The 27,535-nt window shown below is 47.9% G+C and overlaps 1 protein-coding gene across 1 annotated transcript in view; it reads left to right on the top strand.

The window, feature by feature from the left end:
* Positions 1-27,535, top strand: part of LOC147093788 (uncharacterized) — a 139,719-nt gene that overhangs the window by 53,352 nt on the left and 58,832 nt on the right. The window contains exons 5-6 of the mRNA XM_085974217.1: positions 14,588-14,821; positions 14,894-15,425. Coding sequence (XP_085830343.1) covers positions 14,588-14,821; positions 14,894-15,425 — 766 coding nt within the window. The remainder of the gene's footprint in view (positions 1-14,587; positions 14,822-14,893; positions 15,426-27,535) is intronic.

The following is a 27,535-nucleotide window of genomic DNA, read 5'->3' as shown; positions in this document are numbered from 1 at the left end:
CCGCTTCCAAACAAACACACATACTGGGCAGACCTTGACAACTACCTTTTAAACATCCCCACCTTATTAAACTTTACATACCTTAAACTATCATTAATCACTTAACTTAACTTATCATTACCTAAATCCTATGTACAGTGCCGCCCTCCTTCGGGCGGCATACTTAATTCCTGTGAGGGCTGCAGCGTGCCACTCCCTGTGGCGGGGTTGCACTTACCTTCGGCTTTGATCCTCCGCAGCCTGTCGCTGCTGAACGGGAACCGTGCCTTTCTTGGGCTGCTCTGGACCGAGGTTGGGGGAGATAGGGAGAATTTGGCCAAAACTTTCTGAGCTGGGGCGTTCGAGTCAACCTACGAGGGGTTGCCTTGGGTGAGGCTCCCAGGGCTGACGGACCGGGGGTCAGGGCTTTCCCCATCACAGCCTGTGGTCCCACCACAGCTGCCGGCTTCGGCTCCCCTCCCTCAGGCTCCGCCCCCCCGGGGCCGGGATTTGTGGCATCCGACTCCACCTCCCCTGTCCCTACAGGCAGTGAGTCTCCGCTCCCAATCCCTACCTCCCCTAAGCTTGAGTCGAGGGCGGGATCTTCGTCCTCTGACTCTTCCTCCTCTGTGATCGGGTCAAGGGCGGGGTCGAGCTGTTCGGGCTCTTCCTCTTCCGAATCCCAAATCAGAGGGGAGACCTCCCACTCCAATGGGATGGCTCCTTCCTTCATGCAGGCTACCGCTCCAGCCGGTGTGGTCTGTGACTCTGTCGCAGGCTGAGGATTTTTGTCCTCAGACCTGGCCCTTGTTGTTGGCCCTCGTGCACCCGATTTAAACAGCTTGCACTGGTTAATGTGAAACCATTTAGTACGTCGGGGCACTTTCACTGCATAAACCATGGGGCTGGCCTTGTCTACAATGCTGTAAGGCCCCATGTACAGTGGTTCAAAGCTCCCTATCCGGGCATAGTTCCTAACCATTACCTGGTCTCCAACAACCCACTCCTGTTGCTTACGAGGTTCCAGTAATAGTCAATTTCCCTGATGCTGTCTCCCCATGTTCCCAGCCGCTTGCCCATAAATCTGTTTCAGGCGCTCCAAAAGGGTTTGGACGAACTTGTCTCGCTTCACCTCTTGGAGCTGGCCCTCAGTGAGCACCGGGGCTAGTACATGGGTGGGTGTTCGCATGATCCTTCCAGTCATTAATTCGTGTGGGGAGTACCCCGTACTTTTGGACTGGCTGGCCCGGATCCCCATGAGGACTAAAGGAAGGACCTCCGCCCATTTCTGGGGCGAGCCCATTGTCTCTTTCCTCAGCTTTTCCTTGAGGGTCCGGTTCATGCGTTCAACAATCCCGGATGACTGGGGATTGTACGCTATGTGCCACTTCCCTTCAATGCCCAAGAGCATGAGGGTGTTCTGCATCACTTGACCGGTGAACTGACTCCCTTGGTCGGACGCAACAAAACGGTGGAGTCCCCACCGTGAGAACACTTCCCGGATCAAGATCTTGGCAGTACCCAGCGCCGTAGCTGTTCTACACGGGAAGGCTTCTACCCACTTGGTGAACACATCCACCAGGACAAGGCAGTACTTATAGCCTCCCTGGGCGGCGGGCAGGGGCCCTATGTAGTCGACCTGAATCGATTGCCATGGTCCCTCTACCCTCCTGATGTGCCCCATGGGCACCTTCCTCTTCTGGGGGTCTGGGTTGTTCGCAGCGCACACAAGACAGCTCGCACAGAACTCGCGGACATCGTCTGTAAGTCCTGGCCACCATCCCGCCTGCTCTACCCGTTGCCAGATAACCTCAGGCTCGGGGTGTCCTGCCCCTGGACCCTCGTGGGCCAGTTGAAGGAATTCCCTCCGGTGCTGCTGTGGCACAGCCCACTGTTCCTCTCGGAACAGCATGCCTTCCTTGACTGAGAGGGCTGCCGTACTGTACGGACCCTCTACCTGTTTGCCTTCAGTGATGGCTTTTAGGACTGTTTTTAGGGCGGGATCCAGGGTTTGGACGGTCTTTAGGTCTGGGGGCGGTGTTACCCCTGTGTTCCCTGGGGCTCCCTCCCTGTCTCAGATCGCGGCCACGGGTCCGGGTCCATAGGGGTCCCAGAAAATGCCGTTGCGGGCACCCTCCCTGGCTAGCGCATCCGCCTGCTGGTTGCCCTGACTGCGGGGTTCTGTGGTGGAATGAGCCTTCACCTTGTGGATGAACACCTCCCCTTCCTCCCCCACAGCTGCCAGGATCTTTTCCAGCAAGGGCTTAACTGTTAAAGGCGGCCCGTCCGCGGAGGTATATCCGCGGCGGGACCAGATGGCGATGTACTCCGTACACGAATTGCATGTGATCATGCTGTCCGAGCAAATCGTGTATGGGGTTGGGAAGGTCTCGGGGTGCGTAACCACGTATGCCACCGCGGACAGTTCAGCCTGCTGTGCGCTCATAGTGCTGGGGAGCTTAATCGCCAGGGCAATGTCTGCCGTAGGGTCATAAACTCCACACCCTGTGAGTCGTTCGCCAGCAGATACCGTACTGGAACCGTCTACGTAGATCTCGCAGCCTGTGGGGTGTATCCCGGCCCGTAAACCTATGTTGACCTCCCATACCCCTTCTACGGAACACCGATGGGCTGTCCCGGGATATACCATGTTGGCTGCGAGCTTGGGCTCGCAGAGACCTTTTACCTTGAGATCCATCTGGGAAAGGAGGAGGGTCCAGTGCGCAATCCAAGCGCTGCTTACAGTCCCATCCTTAATCCTTCCATCCAGAAGCATCTTTGTGGGGGTGTGATGGATGAGGAGCGTGATGGGAGAGGTTCCTGTGAAGATCACTGATCTGTTCACAGCCCAATGCGTGGCCAGGAGATGCCGTTCGCAATTGGAGAAACTCCTCTCTACATCCGTGAGCACCCTGGAGGAATAGACCACTGGTCTCAGCTTGCCGTGGCGCTCCTGGAGCAGCACGGCACTCAGGCTGTCCCCACTCGCAGCTACATCCAGGAAAAACTCCTCCCCCCTATCTATGGCCCCTAGGGCTGGCGCGGTCTGCAGATCCCTTTTCAACTTCTCAAATGCTGCCTGACAACCCTCGTCCCAAGACCACTCGACTCCCTTGTGTAAGAGTCGGAGCAGCGGGGCTGCTGTGGCTGCATAGTCCTCGATGAAGTCTCTGCAGTACCCAATCAATCCCAAAAAGGACCTTACACCCGTTACTGTGTTAGGGATCGGTAGATCTTGCACCGATTCCCGTCTAGCCTTATCTATGGCTCTTTCTCCAGCGCGGATGGCCAGACCCAGGAATTTCACCTCCTGCTGGCCGATCTGTGCTTTCTTTGGGTTTACTTTAAAGCCCTTCCTTTCTAACAGCTCCAATAATTCGGCCAATAGTGGGCCGTGCTCCTCCCTTGAGTCCGTAAACAGGAGTAAGTCGTCCACATACTGCACTATCTGATTGGGCTGGCTAAACTCCTTTAAGCTTCCTGCCATGCATTGATGGAAAATGCTGGGGCTGTTGTGAAAACCCTGTGGCAAGCAGTTCCAAGTGTACTGTTGCCCTTTAAAAGTAAAGGCAAACTTGTACTGATCCTCCCGCCACAGCGGAATGGACCAAAAACCGTTCGAGATATCCAGCACCATGAACGTGGTCATGGAGGCTGGAATACTCCCTATTAGGTCGGCAACTGCTGCTACTGTGGGTGCGCAGGCTGGGATGTTACTATTGAGGACTCTGTAGTCCACCGTGGCCCTCCATGAATTGTCTGGCTTCTTTACCGGCCACAATGGGGAGTTCACGTGAGTGGCTATTGGCCTCAACATGCCCTGCTGCACCAATGAAGATATTGCTATCTCCATGTCGGGTTCTGCCTCCTTGGGGAAGTTATACTGCTTTTGGGGTCGGATCATGGGGTCCCCGTCTACGCTGACCTCAAACCCGGTGACTCTCCCACAGTCGTGCTTGTGGGTGGCAAACGCGGTCAGATTGTCCGACACACACGCCTGCAAGTCCGTTGGGACATCCGCGACCATAAGCTCGAGATCGTAACCTCCTGACGGCTTCATGGTGCACAGGGTCCCCTTTTCTCCCCTACCTGGGATCACAACTACTTTACCTAACCCATTCTCGGCTCCCCAGAGACAGTGATTTCTAAGGTCCACGAGGATCCCGTGTTCCACCAAGAAATCAGCCCCGAGGATGCCTTTCCCACCCCCCTCATTCCACTTCAATAGGATACACGTCCATGTGGTGTGGAGTGTTCCCAAATGAATGGAGAGCGGGATGGAGTACACGCCAGCCTGTTCTCTGCCTGTGAAACCCGCTACTGAGAAGGGAGCCTGGGTGGACAGAGGTGAGGCAAAAGGTTTAGCTGTGTGGATCACGGTACACGATGCTCCCGTATCCAACAGGTAACTACTCTTTTCCTTTTCCACCTCCATTTCCACAACAGGTCTTCTCCAAGCATCATAGCGGAGCGGACACAAGTAGATGGGCTGCGCAGGCATCAGTCATTTGGGCGCTGCGGTTGGGGTTTCGGGAGCGACAGGGCTGCTGGCGACTGCTACCTTCCCCTGCGAGGTCATTAGAGACCGCATTGCCTCTAACACTGACTCGATCGCATCGGGATGTATCGACCCCTCAGCCCCTGTCTCCCAGATGAGCGTTTGGGCTGGGGCTGGGGAAGTTTTTCCCTTTACATCCTTCCAGGGATTTCTACAGTCCCGGCACCAATGACCCTCCTTCCCACACCCGTAACAACTGCTCTTGGCTTGGGGAGGGCGATTCCCCTCCTGGTGCCATTCCTTTTTAGCAGGAGCTGCAGGCCTTGCCTCATGCACCTTTCCTTTTGAGGAAGGCACATCCCTACTCTTGTTGTTCCTGTAACTTATCATGAGCTGATCGAGTACTATGTCCTCCATGGAGCGGGCGTTAGTGGGGTCAAACAATGCTCTGACCTGCTCCCTCACCTGTGGCAAGCAATTGGCGACCAGACACCGGAGCCAATGAGCCCTTTGGTCATCATTTAGTGCGTTCCGGTCCGGTCCTCCCGGGCAGCTGCGCCGATACACTGGCCACAGCCTTCCGGCGAAAACCCGTGGGGGTTCTCCCTCTTGCTGCTTCATCCTTTCTAAATGGAGGAACGGAGTTCCGTCACCCTCCCCTATGATCTCCAGGATCTCGTCCCGTAACTCTTCATATTCCTTGTGCCCTCTCTTGCTCTCATCAGGGAGACACTGGAGGAGCGGGCTGTCCAGGGAGAACAGCAGCATTTTGGACTGTTCAACCCCGTCACAGTCATTAACTGCTGCGGTTTGCTCCACGTCCCTAAAATGCACGGAGGGATCTCCTGACTCGGAGAGTTTGGGGATGTGACTTATCATTTCCCTTAGCTGTCGTGCGCTATGGGGCATTATGATCTGATTCATGAGGAGCCCGGGGTCGCTATTGTCCTGGTCCGGACCGAGCCTCCGGTGTCATGTGGGACATATCGGTGCCGGCCCTGACTCTGCTACCTGGGGTTGCTCTGCCTCAAGGAACTCTGTGTCTGACTTCTCCGTTCCTTTCCCCTGAGTCCAAGACTCGGTATAGGCGGGAGGTGCTGAGGGCTCGGGGGTTGGTACCCTAACTGCCTCTTGTGGAATTGGTCTTTTGGATTCCTTGGCTGACAGGAGCCGGCTCGCTGGTGGGTTTATGAGACACACCAAGCCGTTTGCCTTCACTAGGGCCGCTCTCAGATCCTCTAGCTCCCTGTTGCAAGCGCTATGGTCGGTGTCTCTAGACCTATCCTCCATGGCCATCTTATAAGCTGCCCTAGCTCCCAGAATACTTTCCTCCTGTGTCGCTATCTGCTTAGCTAGGCGGAAACACCTCTCTCTCATTCTACCTTCACTGGCCTTGGCCTCAATGACCTGACATTCCAGGTACTCTACCCTGGTCTCATGGTGGTGAGTTGTGGATTGGCGTTCCTGATTCAGCGCGTTAAGCGATTGAATCAGTTTCTGACCTCCCGCAACCTTTTCCTCTACTTCTGCTAGTAGCCCTTTGATCTGGGCCGCCTGTGCTACAACGACATGGTCCAAAAGCTGGACTTGCTTCTTGTAGCGCATCAGCCAGACCGCCTTCTCTACAGATTTCTTATGCTCTTTACTCTCTGTCCACTTGATGGCTGCATCTAGCGGGCGCCTATCTCTTAATAGGTCAGATATCCATTGTTTTGTAAGGTTTACCTTCCCAAAAACATAATCCGCTATTCTCTCATCCATCACATTTCGCTTATTCAGACCTTGATCTAACACACTACATTCCTGCTGCCAAGGTCCTGCCGCGGTTGCCATCTCTGTAGGGGGTTTCTCTTGCTCTTTCTGGCCTCCTACCAGGCTTCGTGCAATAATTACCCTTGAGTGGTTCGACCCACTCTCCCCTACGGTTCTAGACCTTGGACTTAGGTGCAGGGAACTGTAGTGCAGAGAAAGACTCAATAGACCAGGTTGAATAGCATGAAATGGATGCTTTTATTAAACAGTTTACAACATTATAAAATACATGTCATAAGCACAGATTAATGTCACTACAAACATGCACATATCTATGAACTTAACTCTATGGAAATGGGGAACACACGGCACATCGTAAAAGGGAAAACACATTACGATTACCCTTAACTCCCTCCCCTGGACCTAAACTAAGTTTCGACTTGAGGAACTCGGGATCATGCTCACCACTCTCAGAATCACGAAAAAGGGGTTCGCAGCCCTTTTGGTACAGCTTTCCGTCATCACGTGGATTTGGAAACTTCTGGCGCAGTTGGGTTTTCTCTCAGGCGATGGAGCAGCAGATACAGCCTCGATGAGTGCTCGTCATGGATGGATCAGTTAAAACTGTTGAAGAACTGGATGCACCTTGGAGAATCTGCCATCGACCTGATGTGATGTTGAAGCACTGGAGCACTGGGCCTGGAGTGTCCTTTTATTTCTCTTTCCAGCCTGGCTCGTCGGTTTTCCTGAGGGTGTCTTCTCCTTCGGCCTGGGTCGTCGATGATCTCCCGACAACAGTACCCGGGCCACCCTCGTCGTCTTCCCGTCGTGGCCGAGCCTTGCCTGGCTGAACACCGACCACGTCCCATAACCGAAGTGCTGTCTTCCGTCCCGAGGTTTTGGATCGTAACTTGCTGGATCGTAAAGCATGAATCGTGAATCGTAGAAGAAGCTGTGTAGTCAACGAACCTACTGGTGGACTTCTCAATCCATAGTTATACCCTTTTGGGACAGTCTTATCTCCCGCCAGATCATAGTCCTGTCTTTGTAATATTTTTGGCGGGCAGAAATCTCTGCAGGGGCGCTTTGTCTTACAACGGGAGCCGGTGATAGCTTAACTGGCCTTCCTGGCCGATAATGTCTTTTACTTTGTCACCGTAACTCGGTTCGTATATTGATCGGTCTGGAGATTGCCTTTGATGGCTGTTAAACGGTTTTTCCTTTGTACAGTAAATGGGTTTAAGTGTTCATTCAAATGTCCGCCCATTTCTTGATGGGCCCCATCTTGTTACCTGAAACTGTCTTGTACTCAGAATCCAATTAATATGTATGCTCAGTTCCCTGAGTTTCGTTTTCCCGATACTGGCTTTCGCGGGCTTACTGTCCGCAATCCACAAGCCTGTCTGGCTCGCAGTAACAGAAATCAAATGGTCCCAGAAACTGATCATGAGGTCTGGCGGCCATTTTGTATGCCCTTTTATCAAAGGTTTTACTGTACAAGCTTACTTTTGGTCAATAAACTGTCTTATTAACCCTGTTTTCTTGCGTGATTAATTCCTGAAAATTTCGAATCTTACAGGATGTGATAGCTTTGGAGAGGGTGCAGAGGAGATTCACCAGGATGTTACCAGGGCTGGAGCGCTTCAGCTATGAAGAGAGACTGGGCAGATTGGGTTTGTTTTCCTTGGAGCAGAGGAGGCTGAGGGGGGACATGATTGAGGTGTACAAAATTATGAGGGGCATAGATAGGATGGATACTAAGGAGCTTTTTCCCTTAGTAGAAGGGTCAATAACTAGGGGGCATAGATTCAAAGTAAAGGGCGGGAGGTTTAGAGGGGATTTGAGAAAGAACTTTTTCACCCAGAGGGTGGTTGGAGTCTGGAACTCACTGCCTGAAAGGGTTGTGGAGGCTGGAACCCTCACATTTAAGAAGCATTTGGATGAGCACTTGAAATGCCATAGCATACAAGGCTACGGACCAAATGCTGGAATATGGGATTAGATTAGATAGGGCTTGATGGCCGGCGCGGACACGATGGGCCGAAGGGCCTCTATCTGTGCTGTTTAACTCTGACTCTATGACAACTGAATAATTCTACAAGGATGCTATTGCAGTCTTCCTCAGTATTATCTACACCCTCCAATTTAGTGTCATCAGCAAATTTTGAAATTGTGCTTCTGATTCCCAAGTCCAAATCATTCATGTAAATGGTGAACAACAGTGGTCCCAGCACCAATCCCCATGGAACACCACTTCCCACCTTCCGCCCATCTGTAATTCTGAGGGAAACTTACGAGGCCTCGTTGTTTGTGTGTCCCGCTCGTGAGGCTGTAAAAGGGTTTAATAATTCGGCAACAATTCTTATAAAGGTGGAAGGAGGTGAAAAACACCACCAGCGTTGCCTAAATCACAAAGACAGAGAAGTTCACTTCATCAGCGCCTTGGCACAGGACTCAATATCCACCCCCTCCACCATTGATGTACTGTGTCCACAGTAAGTACAATCTACAGGCTGACCAAGGTCAGGCCGTGTGGAGTCAAAGTCCAGGTAGCAGAATGGGTAGAAAGATGGCTCCAAAACAGAAATCAGAGGGTGGAAGTTAAGGGGAGTTTCTCGGACTAGCAGAAAGTGAGAACTGGTGTCCCACACGGATCCGTGCTGGGACCACTGGTGTTCACTATCATTTGGACTCAGAAACTGAAGGCATGTTGTTGGAATTTACAGATTACACCAAGTGTCTTCACACTGTGCAATTGATCCATTGTGCTAAGTGCGATAGAATTTTGAACAGACCTAGCAGCTCAAAACTGGGTACCCATAAGGTGCTGTGGGCCATCAGCAGCATTCATCCATCCATAGGGGAGGGCCCCATAGGCACGAGCATTAATCCTCCTCTGGGGAGGGCCCATCGGCCCAAGCATTCTATTCAAGAAAGGAGGGAGAGCAAAAACAGGGAACTACAGTCCAGTTAGCCTGACATCAGTCGTGGGGAAAATGCTGGAATCCATTACTGGGGAAGTGGTAACAGGGCACTTAGGCAGAGTGAACATGGTTTTATGAAAGAGAAATCGTGTTTAACAAATGTATTAGGTTTTTTAAGGATGTAACTGGCAGGGTAGATAAAGGCGAACCAGTGGATGTAGTATATTTGGATTTGCAAAAGGCATTCGATAATGTGCCACATAAAAGGTTGCTAAGCAAGATAAGGGCTCGTGGGATTGAGGGTAATGTATTAGCTTGGAGAGAGGATTGGTTGACTGACAGAAAACAGAGAGTAGGAATAAACAGGTCAATTTCTGATTGGCAGGCTGTAACTCGTGGGGTGCCGTAAGGATGCTTGGGCCTCAGCTATTTACAATCTATATCAATGATTAGATGAAGGGACCGAGTGCAATGTATTCAGGTTTGCTGACAATACAAAGCTAGGTGGGAAAGTAAGCTGAGAGGAGGACACAAGCAGCCTGCAAAGGGATGTAGACAGGTTAGGTGAGGGGGCAACAAGACGGCAGATGGAGTATAATGTGGAGAATTGTGAGGTTATTCACTTTGATAAGAAAAATAGGAAAACAGAATGTTTTTAAATATTGAGGAACTATTAAATGTTGGTGTTCAGAGAGATTTCGGTGTCCTCGTACAGGAAACACAGAATGTTAGCATGCAGGTACAGCAGACAATTAGGAAGGCAAATGGCATGTTGGCTTTTACTGCAAGGGGGATGGAGTGCAAGAGTAAGGAAGTCTTACTACAATTGTACAGGGCCTTGGTGAGACCACACCTGGAGTACTGTGCACAGTTTTGGTCTTATCTGAGGAAGGACATACTTGCCTTAGAGGCGGTGCAACAAAGGTTCACTAGATTGATCCCTGGGATGAGAGATTGAGTAGATTGTGCCGATACTCTCTGGCATTTAGAAGAATGAGAGGTGATCTCATTGAAACATGTAAGATTCTGAGGGGGATTGACAGGGTAGATGCTGAGAGGTTGTTTCCCCAGACTGGAGTGTCTAGAACTAGGGGGCATAGTCTCAGGATAAGGCGTCGGCCATTTAAGGATGAGGAGAAATTTCTTCACTCAGGGTTCTGAATCTTTGGAATTCTCTACCCCAAATGGCTGTGGATGCTGAGTCGTTGAGTATATTCAAAGCTAAAATAGATAGATTTTTGGACTCTAGGGGAATCAAGGAATATAGGGATTGGGTGGGAAAGTGGAGTTGAGGTCGAAGATCATCCATGATCTTATTGAATGGCAGAGCAGGCTCGAAGAGCCGTGTGACATACTCCTGCTCCCAATTCTTATGTTCTTATGTATGTTATTAATGCACCCCATGGGCAAGGGCCACGTAGCTCTGAGCATTAATCCACCCCCGGGCCCCGAGGGCCCGAATGTTAATCCACCCCTGCTGTACGTACATAGAATTGACAGCCTAGAAACAGGCCATTTGGCCCAACTGGTCTGTGCCAGTGTTTATACTCTACACGAGCCTCCGCCCACTCTAATGACCTCTTCCTACCCTGCCCTCATATTCCTTTATTCCCTTCTCTCATAGATACATCAACCCTGCTCTTAAATGTACCATTGCTATCTGCTTCAGCCACTCAGTGTGGCGCGAGTTCCACATTCTCACCACACTGTGTGTGAAGAACTTCCTCCGAACTTCTTTATTTGATCTGTTAGTGACGATATTATATTTCTGCCTCCTTGTCTGACTCATCCATCAGTGGAAACAGTTTCTCCACATCTACCCTATAAACCCCTTCATAACAATCAGGACTCCTCTTAGTCTTCTCTTCCAGAGAAAAGAGCCCAAACCTGCTCAATCGTGCCTGAGAGTCGCATCCTCTCAATTCTGGTAACGTTCTTGTCAATCTTTTCAGCATTTTCTCCAGTGCTTCAATATCCTTTTGTAGAGTGGAGACCAGAACCGCTCCCAGTGCTCCAACTGTGGTCTCACCAAGGTTCAATATAAATTCAACATTACCTCCCGGCTTTTGTATTCTATTCTAGGAATGGGCCTCAATACTTTCTTTGCACTCTTTATGGCCTGTTCAACTTGTGTTGCTACTTTTATGTGTCTGTAATCACAGATCTCTTTGCACTTTTATTCCATTTAATTCATTCCCTTCTAACAACAACAACAACTTGTATTTATATAGCGCATTTAACGTAGTAAAACGTCCCAAGGCGCTGCACAGGAGGATTTTAAGACAAAGAAATTGACATTGAGCCACATAAGAATAAATTAGGGCATGTGACCAAAAGCTTGGTCAAAGAGGTAGGTTTTAAGGAGCGTCTTAAAGGAGGAAAGATAGATAGCGAGGCAGAGAGGTTTAGGCAGGGAATTCCAGAGCTTAGGGCCGAGGCAACAGAAGGCACGGCCACCAAAGGTTGAGCAATTATAATCAGGGTTGCTCAAGAGGGCAGAATTAGAGGAGCGCAGATATCTCGGGGGGTTGTGGGGCTGAAGGAGATTACAGAGATTGGAAGGAGCGAGGCCATGGGGGGGATTTGAACACAAGGATGAGAATTTTGAAATCGAGGCGCTGCTTAACCGGGTGCCAATGTAGGTCAGTGAGCACAGGGAATAAGTGGCCTCCTTATTCCTCCTACCAAATTGAACCAGCTCACATTTTGCAATATTGAATTTCATTCCCCATTTATCTGCCAAGTCTGCAAGCCTGTTTATGTTTTCCTGTATTTTGGTGCAGTCCCCAACATTATTAGTTACACCACCCAATTTGGTGCCATCTGCAAACTCTGACACCATACTCCAGGTTCTGAGTCCAAATCATGGTAAACATTCACTATAAGCCCACTGACTCCCACAGCTACCTGGACTACACTTCCACCCACCCCGCCTCCTGTAAGGACTCTATTCCATTCTCCTAGTTTCTCCATCTCTGCCGCATCTGCTCTGATGATGTCACCTTCCATACCAGTGCTTCCGACATGTCTTCCTTTTTCCTCAACCGAGGATTTCCCTCTACTGTGGTTGACACGGCCCTTGACTGTGTCCATTCCATTTCCTGCACCTCTGCTCTCACCCCATCCCCTCCCTCCCGGAACCATGCTAGGGTTCCCCTTGTCCTCACCTTTCACCCGACCAGCCTCCACATTCAACGGAATATCCTCTGCCATTTCCGTCACCTCCAGCGTGATCCCACCACCAAACACATCTTCCCCTCACCTCCCCTTTCAGCATTCTGAAGGGACCGCTCCCTCCGCAACACTCTGGTCCACTCCTCTATCACCCCCAACACCCCTTCGCCTGGCACCTTCACGTTCAAGCACAGGAGTTGCAACACCTACCCTTTTACCTCCTCCCTTCCAGCCGTCCAGGGCCCCAAACACTCCTTCCTGGTGAAACAGCGATTTACTTGTACTTGTTGCAATTTAGTATACTGTATTCACTGCTCATGATGTGGTCTCCTCAACATTGGGGAGACCAAACGCAGATTGGGTGACCGCTTTGCGGAACACCTCCATTCAGTCCGTAAGGTTGACCCCGAGCTTTCGGTCGCCTGTCAGTTTAACTCACCGCTTCACTCCCACTCTGACCTCACTGTCCTCGGGCTCTTACATTGTTCCACGGAAGCTCAACGTAAGCTCGAGGAACAGCACCTCATCTTTCCATTAGGCACTCTACAGCCTTCCGGACTCAACATCGTGTTCAACAATTTCAGACTATAACCTCTGTCCCTATCTTTTTTTTCATTTTCCCCCCTCTCTCACAAGGCAGCTGTTGATCTTCCTGCCATTGCCATTTACACTTCATCTAGAGTCATCTTTTGTTCCTTAACTTGTCCCATTACCTCTCCTTTTGCTTTGCACCATCATCCCTTTTGTCTCTTAATCTCTCCGGCCTTCCATCCTATCACAGGCCTTCCCTGTTGTTCTTTCCTCCCCGCCCCCTTTCCCTGCCCCTACACTTGCTTAAAAACCTGTTGCATCTCCAACTTTTCCCAGTTCTGATGAAGGGTCACCGACCTGAAACGTTAACTGTTTCTCTCTCCACAGATGCTGCCTGACCTGCTGAGTATTTCCAGCATTTTGTTTTTATTTCAGATTTCCAGCATCCGCAGTATTTTGCTTCTGTGTCATGGTAAACAGCACTAGTCCCAGCAGCACAGATCACTGCGGGACACCACTTCTCACTTCCTGCCACACCGAGAAATGTTCTTAAACTTCAACCTCTGATTTCTGTTTTGTAGCCATCTTTCCATCCATTCTGCTACCCGGCCCTTGACTCCATCTTGCTCATCTTGTAAACCGTATATACTGCAGACATATGGCACCAGTGGTGGAGGAGTTGGATATTGAGACAATTGGTAGGGGCACTGACGAAGTGGATTTTTCTGTCCCGTGTGTTTAGAGGCATTGTCAGTGGTATTTTTAAACCCTTTCCATCTTTTATAATCTCTTGTTGCCAGCTTATTTAACCCGTTAACAGTCTCTCAGATAGGGCACACACAGAATGAAGTCTCTAGAGTTTCCCTTTGAACAACAGGCCTGAATTCGATTTGAAAACTGTTAGAAAACATTTAGTGACTAAACCAGGCTGCGAGAAGCGGGCCAGAGAAAGATGTTGGTGATGGAAAAGTGGCGCCCAATCAGGTTTCTGTATAATTTCTTGATTGACTTAGTTTATTGCCTCTTCGCCCACAAGCTCGATGGGATGACAAAAATATTATTTCTGTCACCAATGGGGATTTTCAATGGCGGGGCGTTTACCCAGAATCCACCACGCAGCAGGATGTGCCCTATCAATGACGACAGGAGCCCAGTGTGCAGGTGCAGGACAGGGCTTGCTCTGAGCATGCCCTTCTGGCAGGCGGTAGGAGATTGTGGGCTCGGGGAGGAATTGGACCCGCTGGTGGGCTGGGAAGCCTCATAAACACCCAGGGTAGGCCTCAGGCCCCGAATAAAGCCCACAGGCCCCGTGTTTGCCCCGCAGTGACAGGCCCGGCCGCCTGGGTCAAGGGGTCACTGGCCGCCATCTTGGACAGGGCGGGATCACAGCGCATCGCGGCTAACTTGTGCTGGAAAAATGAGTGGGCGGAGCTTCAAGGTCCCTGTGACCAGGAGAGACAATCATTGACACACACACCCGAGTGAGAGTGTTCCAGTGCACTGAGTGTGGAAAGAGCTTTAACCAGTTACACAGCCTGAAAAAACATCACCCCATTCGCAGTGGGGAGAAACTGTACACATGTTCTGTGTGCAGACGAGGCTTCAACTGATCATCCAACCTGGAGAGGCACAAGGACACCCACACCATGGAGGAACGTGAGGACTGTAAATGTGGGAATTGTGGAAAGGGATTCAATTACCTGTCTGAGCTGGAAACACAGCAATGCAGTCACACTGGGGAGAGGCTGTTCACCTGCTCCGTGTGTGGGAAGGGATTCACTCAGTCATCTCACCTGCTGAGACACCAGCGAGTTCACTCTGATGAGAGACCTTTTAAATGCCCGGACTGTGGGAAGTGCTTTAAAAGTTCTGGGGAATTGATATGCCATCAACGTGTTCACACTGGGGAGAGGCCGTTCACCTGCGCTATGTGTGGGAAGAGATTCACTCATTCTTCCACCCTGCGGAAACACAAACTTGTTCACTCTGATAAAAGACTGTTTAAATGTTCAAAGTGTGAGCTGAGCTTTAAAAGCGGAGGTGGTCTGCTGAGACACCAACACAATCACACCGGGGAGAGGCCATTCACCTGCTCCGAGTGTGGAAAGGGATTCACTCAGTCATCCAACTTGCTGAGACACCAGCGAGTTCACTCTGATGAGAGACCTTTTAAATGCTCGGACTGTGGGAAGTGCTTTAAAAGTTCTGGGAAATTGACATGCCATCAACGTGTTCACACTGGGGAGAGACCGTTCACCTGCTCTAAGTGTGGAAAGGGATTCACTCAGTCATCCAACTTGCTGACACACCAGCGAGTTCACTCTGATGAGAGACCTTTTAAATGCCTAGACTGTGGGAAGTGCTTTAAAAGTTCTGGGGAATTGACGTGCCATCAACGTGTTCACACTGACGAGAGACTGTTCAGGTGCTCTCGCTGTGGGACTGGGTTCAAGCAATCATCTGACCTCACTGTACACCAGCGCACCCGCACTAGGGAGAGACCATTCACCTGCTCCGTGTGTGGGAAGGGATTCACTCGCTCATCCAATCTCACTTCACACCAGTATGTTCACACCAATAAGAGACCTTTTCAATGTTCTGTCTGTGAGAAGAGCTTTAAAAGCAGAAATGATCTGCTGAGGCACCAGCGAGTTCACAAGTCACAGCAGGGGTTGGATTCTGTTGTTATTGCTGCTGTTAATCACATCCAGGACTGAACCGTATTCATTCTGACAGTTGGGGTTTGTTTCTGCTGACATTAATAACCCCTGTAACTGGGCTGGAGTTTAATATTCTGGATATTTGTCAAATACATCAGCTTTGGTTTAAACACCTTGGTGTGGATTCCTCATCTCTCTTCACTGACAGCAAAGTCCCCATGCGCGTTAATCTCGAGGCGTGTAAGAAATGTGTCCCACTGACAGCAAAGTCCCCATGCGCGTTAATCTCGAGGCGTGTAAAAAATGTGTCCCAGCCGCTCCCTTCCATGGTTCAGAGCTCCTAGGCATGGAACAGAAGACTCCTTTACAACTGTGTTTAGAGTCAGGAAGAACAACAGTGAATGCTGGAAACGTGCTGTCAAATCAGAGTTTGGTGTAAAACTGCGATCTATTCCTGACTGAAAGTGAAACGGCAGGTTTAAGTTTCCAGTCTAAGAATGACTGTGGTAACTATTCTATGAAGATTTAGCATGTTTGTGTGGCATTCCTGAGTCTACCATTTTAAGGCAGGCATTAACTCATTTAAAAAAAAAACATTTAAATAAATTGGTTAAAGTCGGCATTAAAATAGCAGAGGGAGGAGTTCACAGGAGCCTGTTAACTGCTGGTACAATTATACAGCAGACATTTGATCTCCAGATAAAGAAGTACCTGCAGCATGTTTCCAGGAATTCCCTGTTTTATTGATGTGTGTGTGTTAGACACCAGGATAACTAAAAATACACGACCCGGAACATCCACGGGGGTGCGATCCCGACAGTTACTCTGGGATCACTGGTGCTGTGGAACTCCAGCACTGACCATGCTGAAGGTTGTAGGCTCGGAGTGGGGCCTCCAGGAGTGAAGTGTAAGGAAGCTGGGTTTCAGTGTCCTGATAAATATATGGTGAGGAACCAGAGGAATCCTTACTGAGGAACCGTCTGGGGTTTTACCTGTCAGCGTAGGTCTAGGGGAGAATGATGTCTGACTCCCTGAACAGTCTTACATTGAACCCAGTTTGGATCAAGATGAATTCAGTTTACAGGAGAATGGGAACAAATATCACCCAGAATTGAGGGAGACAAAAGCGGGCATTAGAGAAGCTCAGAGATCTTTGGAAAAGAAGAAGCTGCCCAATTGTGGTAATAATTGCAAAAGCTTTTCCAGCTACGTCAGGAGTCAGAGGACCATTAAAGATGGTTTAAGGCCACTGAAAGACAGTTCAGGACAGAGTGAAACAGATTCCCAGGCTGTGACAGCTGTTAAATTACTATTTCACGTCAGTCTACACTCCTGTGGATGATGCTCAGATTCCAACTGTGGGATGTGCTGGCGACAAAATAACATCATCAATATTAAAATAGAAAGAGATTGTCATCTTGGATATAATCTGAAATCTGAAATTAGATAGCGCACCAGGTCCAGATGATATCCACCCAAGGGTGTTTAAAGAGATGGGACGGTGCTCTGTGAGCCTCTTGCCCGTATCATCAACAGGTCCATAGAGTCAGGGATTGTTCCCTGAGATTGGAAGGCAGCTCACCTCACTCCCATTTTCCAAATCAGGGAGAGATCAGAGCCGGGGAACTACAGGCCCATCAGTGTGACCTCGATCACAGGGAAGATGCTTGAAGGGATCCTGAGAGATGTTGTTTATGATCACTCCGTGTGAAGAAGGTTTTCCTGATCACTGTTCTAAATCTCCTACATTTAATCTTGTAACTATGGCTCCTTGTCTTGATCCCTCAATCATTGGAAGCAGCCTGCTTCTATCTACCCCATCCCACCTCTCATCATTTTAAACATTTCTATCATATCGCCCTGGAATATGTGTTGAATATGAGAAGGACGAGTCCTAACAGAAAGGACACAAAGTCAGACTGGGCCTGAGACTGAGCCACCAGCCATTCTGGTCAGGAATGCACTTGTCTTGTTTGACCTCCTGTAGTCCTGATCTGTTTGGATATTGGTGAGGGAGATGGCTTATCAGGGGAAGGCAGCAGCAGCCAACTTCCTGGCACCGTGGGTGGTTCTGCTGCACAGGACGGGAGGAAAAAGTGTGGGAGAGCGACAGTAATAGGGGATTCTATTGTAAGGGGAATTGATAGGTGTTTCTGTGGCCGCAAATGAGACTCCAGGATGGTGGGTTGTCTCCACGGTGCAAGGGTCAAGGATGTCTCAGAGCGGCTGCAGAACATTTTGGAAGGTGAGGGTGAACAGCCAGTTGTCGTGGTGCATATAGGTACCAACGATATAGGTAAAAAAACAGGATGAGGTCCTAAAAGCTGAATATAGGGAGTTAGGAGGTAAATTAAAAAATAGGACCTCAAAGGTAGTAATCTCAGGATTGCTACCAGTGCCATGTGCCAGTGAGTGTAGAAATAGAAGGATATTTCAGGTGAACACGTGGCTAGAGGAATGGTGTAAGGGAGAGGGATTCAAATTCCTTGCGCTTCCCCTTCTCCCAATCTATTGCCGTTCAGATAATAATCTGCCTTCCTGTTTTTGCCACCAAAGTGGATAACCTTGCATTTATCCACATTATACTGCATCTGCCATGCTTCTGCCCAATCACCCAACCTGTCCAAATCATACTGGAGTTTCTTGGCATCCTCCTCACAGCACACATGCCCACCCAGCTTTGTGTCGCCTGCAAACTTGGAGATATTACATCTAGTTCCCTCGTCTAGATCATTTATATATATTGTGAATAGCTGGGGTCCTAGGACTGCTCCCTGTGGTACCCCACTAGTCACTGCCTGCCACTCGGAAAAAGACCCGTTTATTCCAACTCTTTGCTTCCTGTCTGCCAACTAGTTCTCTATCCAAGTCAGTACCTTGCCCCCAATCCCATGTGCCTTAACTTTACACGCTAATCTCTTATGCAGGACCTTATCAAAAGCCTTCTGAAAGTCCAAATACACCACATCCACTGGTTCTCCCTTACCTATTCTACCAGTTACATCCTAAAAAAATTCCAGTAGATTAGTCAAGCACGATTTACCTTTTGTAAATCCATGTTGACTTTGTCCGATCCTGTCACTGTTTTCCAAGTGCTCTGCTATTACATCTTTTATAATGGACTCTGTAGTGTCCGTGTGTAGATAAAGACACTGAAGACAGGAGTTGGTTCATAGGTATTTACTAAGCAAGTCTGGGGGGGGTTTCTAAAGGATATACACAATACACAGGCTTATATAGCCCAAGTGGCAATTACCGGCATTACACACACCTGGGGCTCTTAAAGGCACATACACCATAATTGCTCTTAAAGGCACATACACCACAATTCCTCCCCTTCTAGCTAACTAGTACATCATATTTTAAGTAATTATTAATTACATGTTATATGCAAAATAATATACATTGCTGTATTAATTAATTATAAGTTAGTCTCTCAGGAGGCTTCCTGACTCGGTCCGGATATCGCCTCGGGGGTGTAGTAGTTTCTGGTGGTGTAGTAGGTTCTTCTGGCAAGGCTGATTCGGCTTGAAGGCCAGTGTCGGGTTCATCGGGCTCCAGTATCACTGGATCGGAGGTAGATATGGGTATCTCTACTTCATCGTTAGATGTATAGAGTGGTGGTGTAGGTTGTCCCTTTTCGGATGACTTGATGATTTGGTCAGCATGGCGCCTTATAATGCTGTCTCCGATGTCCACGGTATACATCAGTGGTCCTAATCGTGTGCAGATAGTTCCAGGCTGCCATTTCTCGGTACGGTAGTCCCGGGCCAAAACCGGTTGGCCTATCTGGAAGGCCCTTGTTGGCCTTTCATTCATGCCCTGAAACTGCCGGTTCTCCACGTCCCTTCGGATGTTGGGCTTGACCAAATCCAGCCGGCATCTTAGGTTTCTATTGTAGAACATCATGGCGGGAGTTTGGTTAGTAACCATATGCGTTGCATTCCTATATGCAAATAAGAAGTTATCCACCTTGTGCTGAAGTTTTATGTCTTCATTACCCATGGCCTTGATGGCCTTCTTGAAGGTCTGGACAAACCTTTCAGCCAATCCATTGGTGGTGGGATGGTATGGGGCGGATGTGTAGTGCTTTACCTCATTGTTCTTTAAGAACTTCCTGAATTCTTCGGACACAAATTGCGGTCCATTATCAGAACATATCTGCTCCGGCAGCCCATTCCTGGCAAATATGGTCCTTAATACTGTGATGGTTTTTTCCATGGTGGTGGAGGACATCTTTATTACCTCCGGCCACTTGGAGTGTGCATCAACTGCGATTAAGAACATTGAGTCCATAAATGGACCAGCAAAGTCGATGTGCACCCTTTGCCAGGGAGATGAGGGCCACTCCCATGGATGTAGAGGGGCCTGTGGCGGAGCATTTTGGACCTTCTGGCATCCTAGGCAGCTCTTGGTCATATCTTCGATGTCTCCATCGATACCTGGCCACCATACAAACGCCCTAGCTAGGTTCTTCATTTTCACTCCACCCAGATGCCCCTCATGAAGCTCCTTTAGCACTTTATCCTGGAGTTTGGGTGGAATCACCACTCTGGATCCACACATCAAGGTTCCTCGGCACACTGACAGCTGTTCTCTTCTTTGCGAGAATGCTGGCAACAGTGATTCGCCATGTGCTGGCCATCCCTTCACTGTTAAATCGTAGACCCGTGAGAGAGTAGGGTCATTTCTTGTCTCCCTTTCAATGGCAGAATTTGTCACCGGTAGACATTCCACTATGGTAGAGTGGAATATCTCTACTGGGTCTACTGTAGGTGCCTCTTCTATCGTTGGCAATGGTAGGCATGATAAACCGTCAGCATTCCCATGCTGTTTTGACACTTTGTATTCAATGTTGTATTGGTGTGCCCCTAGAAAAAGGGACCACCTCTGTAGTCTTTGTGCCGTCATAATGGGGACACCTTTTTTAGGGTTGAATATGGAGATGAGGGGTTGATGGTCAGTCAGCAAGGTAAATTTTTGTCCGTGTAGGTAATGGTTGAATTTCTTCACTCCCCATACCAGGCTGAGTGCTTCCCTGTCTATCTGGGCATAGTTACGCTCAGCTGAGTTCAATGAGCGTGACGCAAAAGCTATCGGCCGTTCCGAGCCATCAGGGAATCTATGGGACAATACCGCTCCTATGCCGTAAGGGGATGCATCGCACGCCAGTCTGATTGGTAGTGATGGGTTGTAATGAGTCAAAATTTTCTCGGATGTGATTAAGTCTTTACATTTATGGAAGGCACGTTTACAGTCTTCGTTCCATTTCCAAATCACTCCTGTCTGTAGAAGATCATTAAGAGGGTGTAGAATAGTTGATAAGTTCGGTAAAAATTTATGATAGTAATTTATTAATCCCAGGAATGACCTTAATTGTGAAACATTTTCAGGTGCTGGGGCTTTTATAACTGCTTCAATTTTTTCAGGTGACTTATGCAACCCTTCCTTATTAATTATGTGGCCACAATATGATATCTGATTTTGGAAAAATTCGCACTTGGGGCGATTTGCTCGTAGGCCCCGTTCTTTCAGCCTAGTGAGCACCTGCTCCAAATTGGGAAGGTGCTCGTTGTCGTTTTCTCCTGTTATAAGGATGTCGTCTAGGTAGCATTGAGTCCCCGGAATCCCTTGCAGGACTTGCTCCATAGCTCTTTGCCAGATAGCTGGAGCTGATGCTATTCCAAAAACCAATCGATTGTACTGGTACAGGCCTTTGTGTGTGTTTATTGTGAGATACTTTTTAGAGGTCTCCTCAACCTCCATCTGTAGATATGCCTGTGCCAAGTCAATTTTTGTGAAACGTTTCCCTCCGGATAGTGAGGCGAAAATATCTTCTATCCTCGGAAGAGGATACTGTACCGTGTGAAGGACCGGGTTTACAGTCACCTTAAAGTCCCCACAGATGCGAATTGTTTTCTGTTCCTCAGAGTTATTTTTCAATGTTTTTTTCATGACTGGAACGATGGGTGTTGCCCATTCACTCCAATCTATTTTGGATAATACGCCTGCCTTTTCCAAATTTTTCAGCTCTGCCTCGACTGCCGGACGTATTGCGTATGGCACCGGTCTTGCCTTAAACATTTTTGGAATTGCTGTATCTTCCACTTTTATTGAGGCGGTGATGCCTTTCAAGGTTCCTAGTTTCTCTTGAAACACTTCTTTGGCGTTGGCCAAGATGTCTTTTAATCGTTCAGGTATGATGTCATCACTGTTTTTTTCCTTACTGGTCACCGTCAGTGCCTGAATGGAGTGCCAGTCTAAACGTATCTTCCTTATCCATTCACGTCCCAACAACGGTGGACCACCATCTTGTAGAATGTATAAATACAACTTTTGTATTTCTTTGCCGTTGTATACCACAGGCACCCTTATTTTTCCTTTGGGGTAGACTTTCTGCCCCGTATATGTTTTTAAGATAATGGATGTGTCTTTTAGAGGTATATGCGAAAATAGCCTCTCGTAATCTCGTCGATTTATTACGGTTAGAGCTGATCCTGTATCTAGCTCCATTTTAACTGGGGACCCTGCTATTGTGAGGGTAACCCAAATGGTTTGGTAATCCTCTTTGGCAAGTACATTATGTAATTTGAGACAGCTTAGTCTCTTGTTTCCGGAGTCGCTATCACTATTCTGGTCTTCGGAGCTATTGTCCGTCATCATTTGTACCTTCCTGTACTTTTCTTTATTGATTTTCTGTTTTCTGTCAGTGGATTTATTTTGTCCAGATTGGCATACCCGTGCAATGTGTCCAATCTTACCACATTGCCTGCATGCTTTGCCCTTGAACCAGCAGTCCCTCTGGTTATGGGTGGATCTGCCGCAGCGATAACATCTTCCGAACTCCTGTGTCATTTTATGGGTGCCGAAGTCCTGTGTCTCTTGTTGTATCTCTGCAGCTCCTTTTGCTGCTGCTTCGTATGATACAGCCATACTGAAAGCTTTGTCCAATGTTAAATCTTTTTCAGAAAGCAGTCTTTTTTGTGTTCCTTCACTTAAGAGACCGCAAACAAATTTGTCTCAAAGATAATCCGATAGTCCTGCTCCAAATTGTCAGTACTTTGATAGCTTTCTTAATCCGGTTAGGTAATCAGCGTTACTTTCATTCTTGTGTTGATTTCTCTTGAAGAACTTGAATCATTCCGCTATCAGCAGCGGTGTTGGGTTTAAATGCTCCTGCAGGGTATCAACAATTTCTTTAAAAGTCTTGTCCTTTGGTTTGGCTGGAGTGATTAAATTTCATAACAGCCCGTATGTCTTCGCGCCCATTAAGTTCAGAAGTATTGAAGCTTTTTTTTCATCTGTTATTCCATTTGCAGTGCAATAAACCTCTACTCTTTCCACGTATGTGGTCCAATCTTCTATTTCGCCATCAAAAGCCTCAATGTTACCAGATTTAGGCATTTCAGAAAAGATATGGCGCTTCCCGTGCTTTTTTTTTCTCTGTAGCAACGTTATGGCGCTTCCCGCGCTTTCCCGCCGCTGCTACCGATAACAACGCTGTTTTACTGTGGTTTCCGTTTATTCACTGTTGGAGACTCGTTCCGAATGGAGGTCTAAACGCTGACCTGCTTGCCGTGCCGGCCATCTCTCGAGTGCACCCTCCCAGTCCGTTATTGCTTGCCTCCGATTTTGCTGCCTGTCTCAGCTGTAGAGCCCGCCGCTGGAGCTCCAGCCTGATGCCCAGGAAGGATTAGCGCAGTACCTGTCACCAGCTTGGCCAGCTGGTGAAACCACAGTTTCTATAACTTCCTTGAGTCTTCTGGACGCTGGAGGAATCGATGTCCTTGAGGTGCTGCCGAATTGCAGATAAGTCCGTTTCCACTTCGTCGCCACTGTAGTGTCCGTGTGTAGATAAAGACACTGAAGACAGGAGTTGGTTCATAGGTATTTACTAAGCAAGTCTGGGGGGTGGGGGTTCTAAAGGATATACATAATACACAGGCTTATATAGCCCAAGTGGCAATTACCGGCATTACGCACACCTGGGGCTCTTAAAGGCACATACACCATAATTGCTCTTAAAGGCACATACACCACAGACTCTAGCATTTTCCCCACTACCGATGTCAGGCTTACCGGTCTATAATCCTCCATTTTTTCTCTACCACCTTTTTTGAATAGTGGGCTAACATTAGCTACCCTCCAATCCATGGGAACTATTCCAGATTCTATTGAATTTTGGAAGATGACCAGCAATGCATCTACTATTTCTAGGGCCACTTCCTTAAGTACCCTAGGATGTAGATTATCAGGCCCTGGGGATTTATCGGCCTTCAATCCCATCAATTTCCCTAACACCATTTCCCTACAAATGCTGATTTCTTTCAGTTCCTCCATCTCATTGGACCATATGTTCCCCAACATCTCTGGGAGGTTATTTGTGTCCTCCTTTGTGAAGACAGAACCAAAGTATGTATTTAATTGGTCTGCCATTTCTTTGCTCACCATTATAAATTCCCCTGATTCTGACTGCAAGGGACCTACGCTTGACTTCACCAATCTTTTTCTCTTCACATATCTATAAAAGCTTTTACAGTCAGTTTTTATGTTCCCTTCAAGCTTACTCTCATACTCTATTTTCCCCCTCTTAATTAATCCCTTTGTCCTCCTTTGCTGAATCCTAAACTGCTCCCAATCCTTAGGTTTATTGATTTTTCTGGCCAATTTGTATGTCCTCTCCTTGGATCCTATGCTGTCCCTAATTTCCCTTGTTAGCCACGGTTGAGTCACCTTTTTTGTTTTATTTTTATGCCAAACAGGGATGAACAAATTCTGTAGTTCATCCATGCGATCTTTGAATGTTTGCCATTGCCTATCCACCGTCAACCCTTTGAGTAACATTCCTGAATCAATCCTACCCAACTCGTGCCTCATACCATCGTAGTTTCCTTTATTTAAATTCAGAACCCTAGTCTCTGAGTCAAATACTTCACTCTCCATCTTAATGAAGAATTCTGTCATATTATGATCGCTCTGACCCAAGGTTAATTAGCAACATGATTGCCAATTAATCCTTTCTCATTACATAATACCCAGTCTAAGAGACCTGATCTCTGGTTGATTCCTCGACATATTGGTCCAGGAAACCAGCCCGTATGCACTGCAGGAATTCCTTCTCCACAGTATTGTTACTAATTTGGTTAGCCCAATCTATGTGTAAGATCCCACAGCAGGATCGGGCATGAAACACTCCACAAACATTCCTCTATAAAGTCTAGTCCAGAAAAATATCAAATGGCTTGATGTATAGATGTAGATTTGCCTTTTACAAATTCTTGAAAGTAAGGCAAAGTAAGATCCCACAACAGTGCAGTCTGGAATTAAATCAGTATGATCTCATGGTATATATTGTCTAGGTTTTTCAGACATGAGATGCAGTACCAATGCACACTTGAACACAGACAAGCCCTGCAAACACACCAGCTTTTGCTGTCTGTCTCTCTCTCACAAACACACACAGGCCAGCCTTTAAATTGCCATAAATCACTGTCAGCAATCAAAGAAAGTTGATTTCTTTCATTGCTCTGCTCTGTTTGGCAGTTTCAAAGCAAACAGAGAGTATTCAGTATTTTATCTTTTCACTTTGTGGTCTACAGAAACAGGCTTTCTATTCTGCAACGTGCCTTATGATTCCATATCTCTCTCACGCTCACTGACTGTCTGTCTGTCTATCACTCACACAGTCTCCCTCCCAGCCACACTGAAATAAAATGAACAGTAACATGACACACACACACAAACAGACTCTACAATTTACAGACATGCAGACACCCACTCACATACAGACACACTCACACAGACTCTACAATTTACAGACACACAGACACCCACACACTCACACACACACTCACACAGACTCTGCAATTTACAGACACACAGACACCCACTCACATACAGACACACTCACACAGACTCTACAATTTACAGACACACAGACACCCACACACTCACACACACACTCACACAGACTCTGCAATTTACAGACACACAGACACCCACTCACATACAGACACACTCACACAGACTCTACAATTTACAGACACACAGACACCCACTCACATACAGACACACTCACACAGACTCTACAATTTACAGACACACAGACACCCACTCACATACAGACACACTCACACAGACTCTACAATTTACAGACACACAGACACCCACTCACATACAGACACACTCACACAGACTCTACAATTTACAGACACACAGACACCCACTCACATACAGACACACTCACACAGACTCTACAATTTACAGACACACAGACACCCACTCACATACAGACACACTCACACAGACTCTACAATTTACAGACACAGACACCCACTCACATACAGACACACTCACACAGAATCTACAATTTACAGACACAGACACCCACTCACATAGAGAAACACTCACACAGACTCTGCAATTTACACACACACAGACACCCACCCACATACAGACACACTCACACAGACTCTACAATTTACAGACACACAGACATCCACTCACATACAGACACACTCACACAGACTCTACAATTTACAGACACACAGACACCCACTCACATACAGACACACTCACACAGACTCTACAATTTACAGACACACAGACACCCACTCACATACAGACACACTCACACAGACTCTACAATTTACAGACACAGACACCCACTCACATACAGACACACTCACACAGAATCTACAATTTACAGACACACAGACACCCACTCACATAGAGAAACACTCACACAGACTCTGCAATTTACACACACACAGACATCCACTCACATACAGACACACTCACACAGACTCTACAATTTACAGACACACAGACATCCACTCACATACAGACACACTCACACAGACTCTACAATTTACAGACACACAGACATCCACTCACATACAGACACACTCACACAGACTCTACAATTTACAGACACACAGACACCCACTCACATACAGACACACTCACGCAGACTCTGCAATTTACAGACACAGACACCCACTCACATACAGACACACTCACACAGAATCTACAATTTACAGACACAGACACCCACTCACATAGAGAAACACTCACACAGACTCTGCAATTTACAGACACACAGACACCCACTCACATACAGACACACTCACACAGACTCTACAATTTACAGACACACAGACACCCACACACTCACACACACACTCACACAGACTCTGCAATTTACAGACACACAGACACCCACTCACATACAGACACACTCACACAGACTCTACAATTTACAGACACACAGACACCCACTCACATACAGACACACTCGCACAGACTCTACAATTTACAGACACAGACACCCACTCACATACAGACACACTCACACAGAATCTACAATTTACAGACACAGACACCCACTCACATAGAGAAACACTCACACAGACTCTGCAATTTACACACACACAGACACCCACTCACATACAGACACACTCACACAGACTCTACAATTTACAGACACACAGACACCACTCACATACAGACACACTCACACAGACTCTACAATTTACAGACACACAGACACCTACTCACATACAGACACACTCACACAGACGCTACAATTTGTAGACACACAGACACCCACTCACATACAGACACACTCACACAGACGCTACAATTTGTAGACACACAGACACCCACTCACATACAGACACAATCACACAGACTCTGCAATTTACAGACACACAGAGACCCACTCACATTCAGGCACACTCACACAGACTCTGCAATTTGCAGACACACAGACACCCACTCACATACAGACATACTCACACAGACGCTACAATTTACAGACACACAGACACCCACTCACATACAGACACACTCACACAGACTCTGCAATTTACAGAAACTCACACATCCATTTTGAAAGATGTGCAGCCTGGGAGTGTCAGTTTTTGATGCTGTCCCTTCCTGGCTGTGCGGCCATGTTTGATGAGGACAATCCAACAGGAAGAAGTGAAGCCGAGGCCCCAGAAATCCAGGTCCCC

Source organism: Somniosus microcephalus, unplaced genomic scaffold (assembly GCF_052327205.1).
Source record: "Somniosus microcephalus isolate GS21.2 unplaced genomic scaffold, FLI_Smic_1.0 unresolved_chr1, whole genome shotgun sequence".
Lineage (NCBI taxonomy): Eukaryota > Metazoa > Chordata > Chondrichthyes > Squaliformes > Somniosidae > Somniosus > Somniosus microcephalus.
The sequence above is the reverse complement of the archived record's forward strand: the minus strand, read 5'-3'. Positions and strand labels throughout refer to the sequence as shown.